Source organism: Schistocerca gregaria, chromosome 2, assembly GCF_023897955.1.
Source record: "Schistocerca gregaria isolate iqSchGreg1 chromosome 2, iqSchGreg1.2, whole genome shotgun sequence".
Lineage (NCBI taxonomy): Eukaryota > Metazoa > Arthropoda > Insecta > Orthoptera > Acrididae > Schistocerca > Schistocerca gregaria.
The window spans coordinates 770,352,815-770,366,597 of NC_064921.1; the positions used below are offsets into that span (position 1 = coordinate 770,352,815).

The 13,783-nt window shown below is 42.4% G+C and overlaps 1 protein-coding gene across 7 annotated transcripts in view; it reads right to left on the reverse strand.

The window, feature by feature from the left end:
* Positions 1-383: 383 nt before the first annotated feature.
* Positions 384-13,783, reverse strand: part of LOC126334999 (ankyrin repeat domain-containing protein 2-like) — a 72,334-nt gene continuing 58,934 nt past the window's right edge. For 5 of the 7 annotated variants that reach the window (XM_049997822.1, XM_049997819.1, XM_049997817.1 and 2 more), the window contains exons 4-5: positions 6,247-6,363; positions 384-955 (exon numbers count right to left, since the gene is read on the reverse strand). In XM_049997822.1, coding sequence (XP_049853779.1) covers positions 469-955; positions 6,247-6,363 — 604 coding nt within the window. In that variant the 3' untranslated portion in view covers positions 384-468. The remainder of the gene's footprint in view (positions 956-6,246; positions 6,364-13,783) is intronic. The other 2 variants (XM_049997823.1, XM_049997824.1) reach the window with 1 other exon arrangement.

Here is a 13,783-nt window from a genome sequence, read left to right on the forward strand (position 1 = left end):
GGTTGAAGACTACTAAAGTTCCTAGATAAACCACTATGCGCAAACAATTAATTAGTACTTAGCTTTAGATGCGCCGTTACAGCTGCAACTGGTCATTGCGGACTATAAACACAGGTAAGAGGTTTAGTTGCTCGATAGGAAACACTCACAAATATCAGGTCACAACACAAGAAAGGCAGAGGTGAATGAAGAAACCACTAATAAGCCACTTATATAGTAAATATTATCACAAAAACCGTTAAAATACGTGTCCGAAACCTCAAAATTATATAAAAACTTAGAGAGCTATCTCAGACCCAATCACGCGCTTATGACGTCACACCACTAGTTACAAGTACTACATAAATATGGGCACAGTATGGGTACAAAGAATGAGTAGAGGGTTAACTTTTTTGTATTCTTTATTTTAAAAGTAGCAAAAACTCCTGTGTCGGATGCCTTTTGGTTCCACAAACTTTTGTTAGACTGCTAATCTCGTGTTAGTACTTCTGCGACCTCCTGTTGGTTCCTGGACCTGGCGATGTCCAGTGGGGTCAGCCCGGTGTGTTCCCTGGCCCCGCTGTCGGCTCCTGTGTCGAGCAGCGCTTGCGCCGCCTCTGGCTGGCCTTCGCGTGCCGCCAAGTGCAGTGGCGTCCACCCCCACACATCCCTGGCGTTGGGATCGGCAGAGAACTCCGCCAGCAGCCGCACCACAGCCGCGCTGCCGCCTAAAGCAGCCATGTGCAGAGGCGCGTACTCCTCGTTGTCCCTGGCGCTCACGTCTGCTCCAGCATAGAGAAGAGTTCTCACCGCTTCGACGTGCCTGTTCCATGCCGCAGTGTGCAGTGCAGTCCTCCCGTAGATGTCCTTTCCGTCTATGTCTGCCCCTGCCTCCAGCAGAGCCCTTAGCTCTTCCACTCGCCCTTGCTTGGCTGCTTCGATCAACTTCATGCATTTCTCATGTCCTGAAAGGCTCCTGCACAAAACAGATAAATCTCACTCTTTACTACAGACACCGACCCACACACCCACCCACCCACCCACTCACTCTTACACACACACACACCCACACACACACACACCCACACACACACACACACACACACACACACACACACTGTCTACCTCAATTCCTCTAGCTATAATTTGTCTGAAGGCACACAGTGTAAATACATGCTTCATGAACTTGTCTCGATTTCTGTTCTAAATGCTGCTCTAAGCCAATCTTTGTTTTCTCGAAGACACTACAGACCACGTGCTGATCATGTACAAACTGAGAAAGGTAACAAACGCGCTGCAATGACTCAAATAGATAAGACTTACATTTTGGTAGTACAACATGAGTGTTGCAGGTCCTCCGGTGGTAAGATACAGGCAGGACAGACTCCACACAACTCTTCAAATTAATTTTAATCGATATTAAACACTTACATTGCGATTAATTTAGGCAACTTTGGTGCTTTAACATTGTACATTGTTACAGAAATCATCGTATTACAAAAAACGTGACAGCAAAGGAACATTTTTATGATGTACAATGTCTTGTAAATTTAAAAAAAAATATATTAAATGCCGGGCAAAATGCTGCAGAAGGGAGGAACAGATGGAAAATTTGAAAAGACACTGAAAATGACATTCAATTTGATTTTTGTATTTAAAGTTTATTTCTAAATCATCCACACAAGTAACGCATGTGCCCATAGAGGATGGCTGACTCATGAAGCCATCCCACACATTGAATCCAACGAGAGGTAGACGACGTTTCTTGATTAAGTTCAAGGCACTCTACACATTCGATTTCCTCAAAATTTAAATCATCTGAGGAAATATTGAGTAAGGAAATTCCATCATCATCTTCTTCTGTAGCTGTGTCTTCAAACTGACGCTTCTCTGATGTTCTTTTTCCTGTGGGTTTGAGGATATGATTTTTTTTAACTGTTATATTTTTTATGCACAGGCACTTCCATTCTTCTTTCCTTCAGTGATTTTTCCTTCTTAACATATCTATAAAGTCGTCGCATGTTAGATTCATTGCTGACTGTTTTCTTTTGGATTTACTTCTCTGAGGTAGTGCAGGAACAGGTGAGACCTGTTCCTGCAATTTTCATCGAGTTTCTCCACGAGGAGTCACTAAATGTTTTATTGAAACAACACTTTCCATGTGCAGCAGATCGAACAGTACGAATTTATGAAATGTTTGCAAGTAAAAGGGTGTCCCGCTAACAAATTTGTTTCAGAAGTTAGCGTTGTTGTCTGATTTGTAGTGAAATCAACAGAGACAGCTTCAGTAGTTCAGAATTCAGTCTTAGTATTATTAAAGCCTGAAGCAAATGTCGTGCTTAGGAATTACAGATCTCTCAAGCGGTATTGTTTCAGTAGCTCTAAATCTGGATATGCCTTTTTTACTACACTACTTCTATGGTGGTATTCATCATTCAGTAGCCTAATCACAAGTAGTGTTCCACCAACTGTATTTGCATTTCTTGAAACTTTGTCTTTAATACCTTTTGAACTATCTTCTCAAGGTCTGTTCAACTTTCTCTTGTATTTTCGTTAATTACTACAACATTTTTTGTTTTTGTTTTTGGTTACCTTCAGCTGTTTTGTTTCCGGTATTATAGTTTTGTTCTGTGTTAATTGCTGTTTCTTGTTACTGGCACAGTATTTACTTATAGCTAGTGATGATCAAAATCTAAAAATCCTTTCATGTTCCAGAGTTAAAAATTTCTCATGCAGTTTTGTTTGTCATGGTTACTTAATCTATTCGGAATTCTCCATACAAGTTTAGAGCGTTTTGCAGGTTGTGGGATATCGTCTTGGACCTTGATTCCGTTGTAGTAATATGAAAATAAATATTTTGACACTAATGTGTGAGATGTTCCCCTTTCTTGATTGTGTGTTAGTGCACTGTGTATGGGCTTAAGATTTGCTTTTACTCTTTACCTTTTTCTTGTTGTGCGTAACTTCCCCTAATATAATTGTAAAATACCTTTCTGCTATTTTGTTTGTTGATTATTCTATGTCTGAAAAAGTCTTTGAATTCTTGTGGTTTCTATTTATTGGAACATTTTGTCATTACACGTACATTGATGTCTGTGCAACTTCTGTTTCCATATTTGAAGCCAGTTCTGAAGATCTTGTCTGATATTAAACTGGAATGTAATGTTTTGCCTGTCACTGATTTGTGTACTGCAATATTGTCGGTACTCCCCTCCGAACAGCGGGTTTTGCTATGTATTTCATATTGTTTTCCATGTTGAATGGTTTTTGTCTGTGATACTCGTCACTTGTTTTGTGAGGAATATGATGTGAAATTTTTCTGGTTCTTTCGTAAGCTGTTTAATTTTACCAAGTTCGAAAAATTATTTTCGTTGTATGTGTCACTATAGACTTTGTGAAGATGCTTCGCGAATCTCCGACTCTGCACCCTCTGATGTTATTCCAGGTCTCCCAGAAGTACAGCACACTCACTAGGGCCAAGGACGGAGGATATCTTTCCTGTTTATCTGTCACATTAGTTTCAAATTGAAGGTTGTTATGGTGATATCTGTTGGTAATCACAGTTACTTAAGACATCATTTTTGAGACCAAGACATATTTGTCATATCATCACGAACTTGGTGAACGGACTCTCACCACTAGCTAAGGGATGCCAGGACAGACATTAATGGGTTTAGGCCTGTCTTAGTATTTGGTCTGCCTTGGGTATTTGATTACCACATTACCACACACATCTGGGTGGCTTTCCCTTCTCCGCCAAATGGGGGGGGGGGGGGGGGGCAATCCCAACGGAGGATACTTCTGTCGTGGGCTGTTTTATAAGGTATTAGTATAATAAGATAAAGGTACACGAAATTAATGCTTGACTTCTAGACCTCGTTTCGAATCACACAAATACAGTGGTCCTCAAACGAGTGTAGCTGGGCACACAAATTAACAATCTGTTCTCTGAAGGAACTGTTTCTGTTTATTCTAATTTCCTCGCCAGCGAATGTAAAAATATTCAGTACAACAGATCCTGCAGCCATACCACTGAGTATCTTCCATCTTCTAAAACTGTGGATGTCTTAGAGTTCCCTCAACCTCCAAGTAAAATTGCTATTCCACCATGTCACCTAAAATACATAATATGTTTACTTTTCATTGGTCTGTATTTGTAAGAGAATATATCTGCTGTGTGATTGTGATCTTTGAGTGTTTGTTATTTTAATTAAGACTGCATGCAATTTACGTTTAAAGCAATTGTTTGCGGCCTCACATGACCTGTGATTTCTTTATGTAAGGTATTTTGTTCGTACCTTCAACTGCCCATTGCCCATCAATGATGAAGGTCTTCAATTTGTTCACTCTTCAATTTCTTCACCTTGAACATAATTATTGTTATTAGGGCCAAGCTAGTTATTCTTTCTCAGTTATTGTTCTACTCTATACCCTTGATTTTTTATTCTCTTTACCAACTAGTTTTTTGCTTTCTTTTCCAAGTGTTGTCCAGGTTACTTTTGTTTTACTCTGGTCTCCTCGTCAGATTTTGGACTTATCTCGATTTTCACTGGGGCTTTTGTGGTGTTCAGTTCTTATGTTTCTGTGTTTTGTTTCTAAATCCATATTTCTAATTTGTTTTATGTGCCATTCTCTTCTGAGATTCTGCTAATTTCGATTTCAATATGTGCTGCACAGCTGGCTTCTTCTTCCACTGTGACTGATGTCTCCACGAATTATTTCCAAACTGTACCTACCACAAGAGAATTTCATATACATCTATCATACAGCACAAAATTTCAATCCTCTACACATTCTGTACAATCACTAATAGTGATTTTGTCATAGTAATAATGACAATAACTGTGACATTAATTACAATAATGGAAATCTCGTGTGGCCAGATCCTCCTGTTTGGTAAACCGTTCGCCTGGTGCGAGTCTTTCGAGTTGACGCCACTTCGGCGACTTGCGTGTCGATGGAGATGAAAGGATGACAACACAACACTCAGTCCCTGAGCGGAGAAAATCTCGGACCAAGTCGGGAATCGAACGCGAGTCGTTAGGCGTGACTTACCGCCGCGCTGACCACTCAGTTACCAGGGGCGGACACAATAATGATATAAGAAGAATTTCTTTCTGTACTTTCATAATATAGTGAGTTCTGCGGAAAAGAAATTTACGTGGTCTGCATCGACTAAGATTATTGGACCTGAGTCAGCAGCTCGTGGTCCTGCAGTAGCGTTCTCGTTTCCTGAGGACGGTGTCCCGGGTTCGATTCCCGGTGGGTTCAGGGATTTTCTCTGCCTCGTGATGACTGGGTGTTTTGTGTTCTCCATCATCATTTCATCATCAGTGACTCACAAATCGCCGAAGTGGCGTCAACTAATAAGGACTTGCAATACGGCGGCCGAACTTCCCCGCATGGGGCCTCCCGGCCAACAATGCCATACGATCATTTCATTGGGCCTGACGTAGGAAAGAGGGCTGTAAAACGGTAACGAGTGCGTATAGTGACAATGGTAATCTCATTTTTGCCTCAGTAAATATGTGGTTATCTGTCTTCTGATGGTGGCGATGTTGTTTACTTCATTTAGTAATGCGGGAGGCTGTTCCAAATTCACGTTCCTGGTGGTAAGCTGGACTCCAAGAAGATGGCTGGCTGATGAAATGGGACAGCAACGAGTTTGATCTGTTTGAAACAGGTGTTACTACCATGCAGTTTAGACAAGCTCGTTGAGATTGAAGACAGATACGAGGAACAGTGTTTGTTGGTAAGACAGTACAGAAGACAGAGCATATGGAAATCTCTTTGCTTGTCTGCATACAGCCAGTAAAGATGTGCATATGATGATGAAGTGTGATCAGAGAGTCAAACGTCATAGATATAACGAACACACCCATTCGTAGCTAGTCACAAGTGCCATGAGCTTCCTCAGAAAAACCTTGCAGAATAACAGCAGTGTAATCAATAATTCGGTCAAGTAGGAAGACCTTTCATGTTTTTGTACGGCATGAAGAGAATACTTTCTTGCTCATTGGAGTCATGTGCTCAGGTCACTTGAGATGTTCATCTGTTATTACCCCTAGACTCTTTGTTGAAGGAGAGAATTTCATATTTACCACATTTAGGATATTTTGGGCTAATCGGCCAAGAGTGTCCAACCTATACTGCCTGGGTGTTGGATGGGTTGAGCTCTAGATCTGCTTATTGATCGTAACACATGGATTGCGGTCCCTTTATCATACTGTGAATGTGGAAAGTGACGTGCGTACCGGCGTAACTCACCGGAATGGAGAGACATCGCTGACGTCGGCTGGGGCGGCGCCATCGTCATCTGGGAGGGGCGTCTGGTCTTCGTCGTTGGGCCAATGAGCGGTGCTTACCTCTGTGGAGGCTGGCGTGCTGCACAGAGAGGCATCACGTGATGTGCGAGGACGGCCACTCCCATTGGAGGCTTGAGTCCTCCCTAAGGTATGGAGGTGTGTGATGTTCTTATCATAAGTTACTTTAAGTAGTGTGTAAGTCTAGGGACTGACGACCTCAGCAGATTGGTCTCTTAGAAATTCATACACATTTTAACATTTTTGATGTGCAAGGAGGGCGAGGTCAGGTTGAAGCCAGGGGCTACTTGCTTCTCAGAGCACTGCCCATGCAAAAACGTTGCAGCACACCCTGCTGATGATAGTAGAGCGGCTTTTGACACAAGCGACTTACCATCGACCTAATCGGTTTATGCACTGCTTTTCCTGGGTTACACCCCCTCGCCCCCACCAGTAGCTGAGCATATGAAACTACAACTCCATTAAATTACAAGTGTGCAGCTGAGTAAGTTTAGCTTATGCTTCTAATATTTCGGCTGTATATCATTCAGCCACCTTCAGAGTGAGCTGAGAGACTGGGCTCAAGTTTCAATTTCTTTTTTGTAATTTCATTCACCAGCTAGGCAGAGGAGGGCTGGCAGTCGAACAAATGGTTCAAATGGCTCTGAACACTATGCTACTTAACTTCTGAGGTCATCAGTCGCCTAGAACGTAGAAGTAATTAAACTTAACTAACCTAAGGACACCACACACATCCATGCCCAATGCCGGATTCGAACCTGCGACCGTAGCGGTCACGCGGTTCCAGACTGTAGCGCCTAGAACCGCACGGCCACTTCGGCAATCTGGCAGTGGAATAACCCACCGCTCTTGAACCAAGTGATACACTTAATAAAAATATGAAAACTGGACACATAAAAGGAACCAAAAGGAGGGACATAAAAACATAAAAAAGGGAAAACAGTAGGGATTAAAATATCCATTTTCATGGAGACATTCACTGTGGGACAGTTCAAAAAATCGACATAAAGATAAAAAATATAGTTGGCAATTAATGTAGCATGTAAACTACCCTATAGTCACACACACAGGCTAAAAGTTGGCCACATCATTAAAGCACTCCAGAATGAGGACACTTTAAAATCACTGTAGTAGATGGAGCACACATGACAAAGAATAAAAGCTTTCAGGAGGGACCTACCTCGGTAGGTGAGGCCTGAGAGGAGGGGAAAAGAGAGGCGAGGAAGGGGCAGCGGCGGAGGGTGGTCAGAGTGGCTAGGATGAAAACAAAAAATGGTCAGGGAGCGCACCAAGGGGCAGTACATGACAGGGTGGGAGAGGGAGAGGGAAGTCAGGAGGAAGCTTAGAGACACAGAAGTGGTGCACTGGAAAGGGAGGGGGCGGGGGAGGGAGGAAAAAACTACTCAGGGGAAGGGAAGAGGAAGGGAGAGAGAGCCCTGAGGAGTGGGATTGGGGCAAGGCAGGATTACAGTTGGTAGGAGGTTCAAACGGTTCAAATGGCTCTGAGCACTATGGGACTTAACAGCTCAGGTCATTAGTCCCCTAGAACTTAGAACTACTTAAACCTAACTAACCTAAGGGCATCACACACATCCATGCCCGAGGCATGATTTGAACCTGCGACTGTAGTGGTCGCGCGGTTCCTGACTGAGCGCCTAGAACCGCTAGACCACCGCGGCCGGCTGTGTGCAAAACCTGTGTGGCAAAGGTCCAGAATTTTGCACTCTGTCAGGAAGTTTCATTGTCTCTGCTTACTATAATGATCTTCCTCTCTCACCCATTCAGCTCATATGATACTCAATATCCATCACATCAGTGAAGTGCTTGTCGACCATTATGATTCAAATATACTTATACGTCAATGTTCTGAGAGCAACCTGACTCTTCTACAATCTGGACCAGAATCCTTGCCTTCATTAACTGATTTAAGCTGCTATGCCACAACGAGGATATCTATTTCTATGTTTCTCATCTTGGCAATTGTTCTTGATTGGAATTCGCCGTTGTCATCTCGTACTGAAGGTATTGATTGCTTCTTGCCACTGTTGTGCTTTATGTATGACGTGAATCTCTTTGGATTTTCTGCCAGATTTCGAGACAAATTGGAATTTATCGAAAGCATCTCGCATTGAAGTACGCGCTATACTTCGAACTTCTGCAAAACTTAGCCAGTCTTGGGGATTTTGAGTTCTTTTTTAATTTCTTCTGCAACAGCTATCTGACCTGTTTTGTGTACCATGGCGGATCAATACCATCACTTATTAATGTATTAACTTCTTTACGCTTTCATGATGAGATCGGAAGGATTGGGCTATTGAACTGACTGTTCAAAATAATTTTCTGAGGAAGCATTCAGTACCATTTCGGATGAAGTTTCATGCCTGCCGCCAGCTTTAACACTATAATTTTCCCAGCATATCGAGGGTAGATTAAAGTCACCACCGGCTATAACTGTATAAGTGGGGTACCTATAAGAAAAGAGACTCAAGTTTTTTTTAACTGTTCAGGTCAAGTATAACCTCTCCTATACTGTCTACTTCAGTTTCAACACAAGGCAAACTACTTGTATTTAATCTATCCTTTTTGGACACTCCTAGATCGTTAGTGCTTTCTATTAGTCCTTGGCGTTCTGGTTCTTTCCCAACACAGGTACGACATTTTACAACTACAATACCGATTGTCCCTACAGCCCTCGTGCTGCGTTTTACGTGCCCTTTTTAAACGGATGCCCTTTCTATGGTTCGCTGAGGCCGTCTAACCTAACAAACCGCCCAGTCCCTTTCACACAGCCCCCACTTCCCGTGTAGCCGCTTCCTGTCTATAGTGAACTCCTGACCTATTAAGAGGAATACTGAAACACTCCATCCGCTGGCGCAAGTCAAGCAGTCTGCAGCCTACATGGCCGCAGAACCGCCTGAGCCTCTTATTCAGACAGTCCACTCGGCTCTGCATCAAAGGACCACAGTCGGTTCTATCGACGATGCTGCAGATGGTGAGCTCCGCCATAACCTCGCAAACAAGACTGGCAGTCTTTACCATTTCCACTAGTCGCCCAAAACCAGAGAGAATGTCCGCTGATCGAAAGCGATATACGTCATTGGTACCGATATGAGCCATCACCTGCAGTTGGCTGCTCCCTGTACTCTTCATGGCATCCGGAAGCAGATTTTCCACATCCGGAATGACTTGTATGCACACGGAGTGCACACTGGCTTCCTTCCCCTCCTTGGCAACCATGTTTCTAAGGGGCCCCATTACGTGCCTGACGTTGGAGCTCCCAACAACGAGAGGTTACATTTTATCGTGAGATGGGGTAATGAAAGAATTATGTACCACGGTTTTGGGATGTTTCGCCTACCACGCAAATGAACTACACTAAAGAGCCAAACACTGTTACAACTGCTTAATATCGTGTAGGATCCTTGCGAGAACGCAGAAGTGCCGCAACAAGACGTGGATGGACTCGACTAATGTCGGAAGCAGTGCTGGAGGGAACTGACACCATAAACCCTGGAAGGCTGTCCATGAAACCATACATAAAACCGTAACAGTACGAGGAGTGGAGTCTATTCTGAACAGTACGTTGCAAGCCATCCCAGATAAGTTCAATAATGTTCATGTCTAGGGAGTTTGGTGGCCAGCGGAAATGTTAAAACTCAGAAGAGTATTCCTGGAGAAACTCTGTCAAATTCTGGACGTGTGGAGTGTCGCATTGTTCTTCTGGAATTGACCAAGTCCGTCGAATTGAACAATGGACATGAATGGATGCAGGTGATCAGACAGGATGCTTACGTACGTGTCACCTGCCAAGGTGTTACCTGGATGTTTCACGGGTCCCTCATCACTCCAACTGCACACGCCCCACACCCTTATAGAGACTCCACCAGATTGAACAGTCCCATGCCGACGTGCTGGGTCCATGAATTCATAGGGTTGTCTCCATATCGGTACACCTCCCTCCGCTCGATACAATTTGAAATGAGACACGTCCGACCAGGCAACATGTTTCCAGTCATCAATAGTCAAATTTCAATATTGACGGGCCGATGGCAGGCATAAAGCTTTGTCTCGTGCATTGTCATCAAGGGTACAGGAGTGGGCCTTCGGTTCCGAAACACCATATCGATGATGTTTCGTTGAATAGTTGGCACGCTGACATTTGTTAATGGCTCAGTACTGAAATCTGTAGCAATTTGGGGAAGGGCTGCACTTCTGTCACGTTGAACGATTATCTTCAGTCGTTGTTAGTGCCGTTCTTGCAGGATCTTTTTCTGGCCGCAGTGATGTTGGAGATTTGATGTTTTACCGGATTCCAGATATTCATTGTACATTCGGGTATGGCCGTACAAGAAAACTCCCACTTCACCGCTATCTGGGAGATGCTATGTCCCATCTCTCATGCGCCGGCTGTAACACCACGTTCAAATTCACTTAAATCTATATAACCTGCCATTGTAGCAGCACTAACCGATCTAATAAATGCGCCAGGCACTTACCGTCCTATAAAGGCGTTGCCGACAGCAGCGCCGTTTTCTGCCTGTTTACATATCTCTGTATTTGAATGCACATACCTATACCAATTTCTCTGGTGCTTGATTTTATGATGCCCATCGTGCATACGTGCAACGGGATCATCACCAGATGACTTCGCAAAGTTTACAAAATTGTCAAACTGGTCAGTAAACGTAAGCGTCCGAATCCCGTTTATAGGGTGGCTAACTGAAGGTATCCTAATACGAGATAGTGTGTCCCAATATGAGATGGTGCAGCGTATTAATATACCTGTGTGCTCACATATTCGGAATAAGCCATCCTACTCTAGAAACCTAGACTCGTAGTTATTCTGTGTGGCTTGAAAGACAATTCGTTATACACTTTTAAAATCAATTACTCCCAATAATGTCCAGCACCTCATGGTCTTAGGGTTACTGATCTGCGCCTCTGGCGGTATGAAGACCGAAGTTCTGATACTTCGCAACAAAGGTGAGCTCCTACTTTAGTCAGGATACAGCTGCATCACACTATCGATGTCTCTGTAACAGGCACCTTCCCTTCAAATTCAAAATAATTTTTGATAATGATAGTATTCTTTTGTCAAATTAAAAACAGTGTCAGGTCAGAACATAATCAAACCATTTCTCGAACTAAACTCTGTGACTGCATTCCAACATCTGACACCTGAAAATTCACACCTGCAGACCTTACAAATTATTGAGTTTTATTTTTATTCTAACTTAGAGAGAAACGAAAGGTAACTTTCGTTGGAAAACCATATTCTATGCTTTCCTTGTCAATTGGAAGGTCGTATAATTTCTTTTGGATTACTGTACCCGTCCCATGAAATATTAATAAATATTTTCTGACAAAGTGTGAATTTCTTATTCAGACCCATAGCGCTGAACAGTTGAAGTTATTTTTCCCAGCGTGTTTGTAATTTTACTCTGAGATCAAAAATTATGAGCTCATCACTAAACATCTATTACTCGATATCATGTTAATGATAGTTTCTGCTGCATCTGCTTTCTCGTTCTGTCTGCAACATCCGCAAATAATGTTCTAAATGCAGACAAAACTTTCTCTTCCGTAACTTAAGTTGGACCACACTGTTTTCGAAATTGATAGTTCTAGTGCTCCTGAGTAAAAGTGGAGAAGTAATGCTGTTGAGCCGGGCACTTACGTTTCAATGGGTAATATGAAAGAAAAGTATATCATTACCGGTTTCACTCATGCCAAAAACTTAATAATTAATCGTTTAGTTACTCTCTCTTATGTTTGAAATAGTATATTTGTACAAAATAAAATTTTACTGTACGTCTGAATGGTCAAAAATACTTACTCCTCTGAGCGATAATATTTTCTCATCCTGTAAAGCAAATCCCGCCAAAATAATTTCGCAGTATTCTATTTGATATTTTGTGAGTTCTGTGACACATTTATTGTTAGCTCTTACAATAATAATTTCCTTATAATCAAAAAATTATACGCACCAGTGTTTTACTCATCCAAACAAGAGAAGCTACCACTGAAACGCAGTTGGCATCTACCACAACGAGGACGTACTGGCAACGTGGCGCAACCGAACGAGTGATTATCTGGGTCTTTGGCTGTGAACGTCTCGCACAACGTCTTACGAACTGCATCTATTGTAGTGCTGATGGTTAAACCACTACATACCTCGCGACCGCTGTCGACATCATATCCTCCAGTGGATAATGTTTAATTCGTATTAACTTCTAATGTTGCTTATACTACGTCAGGCTGGTTTGACAATATGTTGCTGCTGTAGCCCATTATAGGCAGTAATGGGGTAAAAGGACTGCCAAAATTCGTGACGAGACTGTACACCCCGTGAATGAGTGACGTGGGACTTAGTCATTTGCCGTGCCTAAAGTCGACTGTAAATACCTGAACAAGTGTCAATAGCTAAGCAGGACACATATGAGATCTTTTTGGACAAAATAGTTTGAATGCATAACAGCAACCTTCACACAGAACTGGGAATAGCGATTACGATTTTTCTATTTAATGTAGCATCTAACATTCTGCGTGGTGTCTGTTGTTCTATATAGTGTCTCCCTACCACTTTCGCGCAACTACGCTCTGAGCGTGTTTTTTAGGGAATTGACTAGTTTGAACCTGGGACCTGTTGCTGGTAAGGAGACGTCAGACCAGACATGACAGTTCAGAAGAGTTCACTGAGACTAGCGATGGTATAACCAAATACTTAATGATTTCAGCGTCAGCTCCACTGCACTCCGTTCGAATCCCGCCTCGGGCATGGATGTGTGTGATGCCCTTAGGTTAGTTAGGTTTAAGTAGTTCTAAGTTCTAGGGGACTAATGACCACAGCAGTTGAGTCCCATAGTGCTCAGAGCCACTGCACTCCCTGCAAAAGAATCTTAATACTAATTAAATTTAGTGGAAGGGGTTCAAGGCTTTCCTAGTTTTAGTTAGCTGGTAAAATAACGTCGAAAAAGTAGTTAAATTTACCATTGGAAATTTTATTCTACTCACAAAACATTGTTTATAAATTGCACTATTGATAAAAGGAAATGTTTTAATACAGGATGGTAGAAACCAACTGCGTTCAACAAAAATGTGAACGAATATTCCCTGAATGGGTTTCCAAGTTCTACAATGTATCGAAGGATGACCTATGCCATATCACATCTATAATCTAGGTTTCAATTAAGTTTCACAAAAGAGAAAACTATGAAAATGGTCTACAGTGACCCTCAATTATCTTTAATTACTTATCTAACTTGTCGTAAATTACAGTGGCTAGTGTGGCTTCTCAATATCTATATAACAGAAAAATCATCGCGTTTCAGATTTTTACTTCAAGTGGCAAATGTGAACACCATGAGCTTTAATTGACGATCGACACTAGTATTACACAAAAAAGGGGGTTTAACAGATGAGATGTCTGCAGTTCTGAGTGAAGCTTTATGCGCTGTTATACGGCATCGCTTGCGATCATG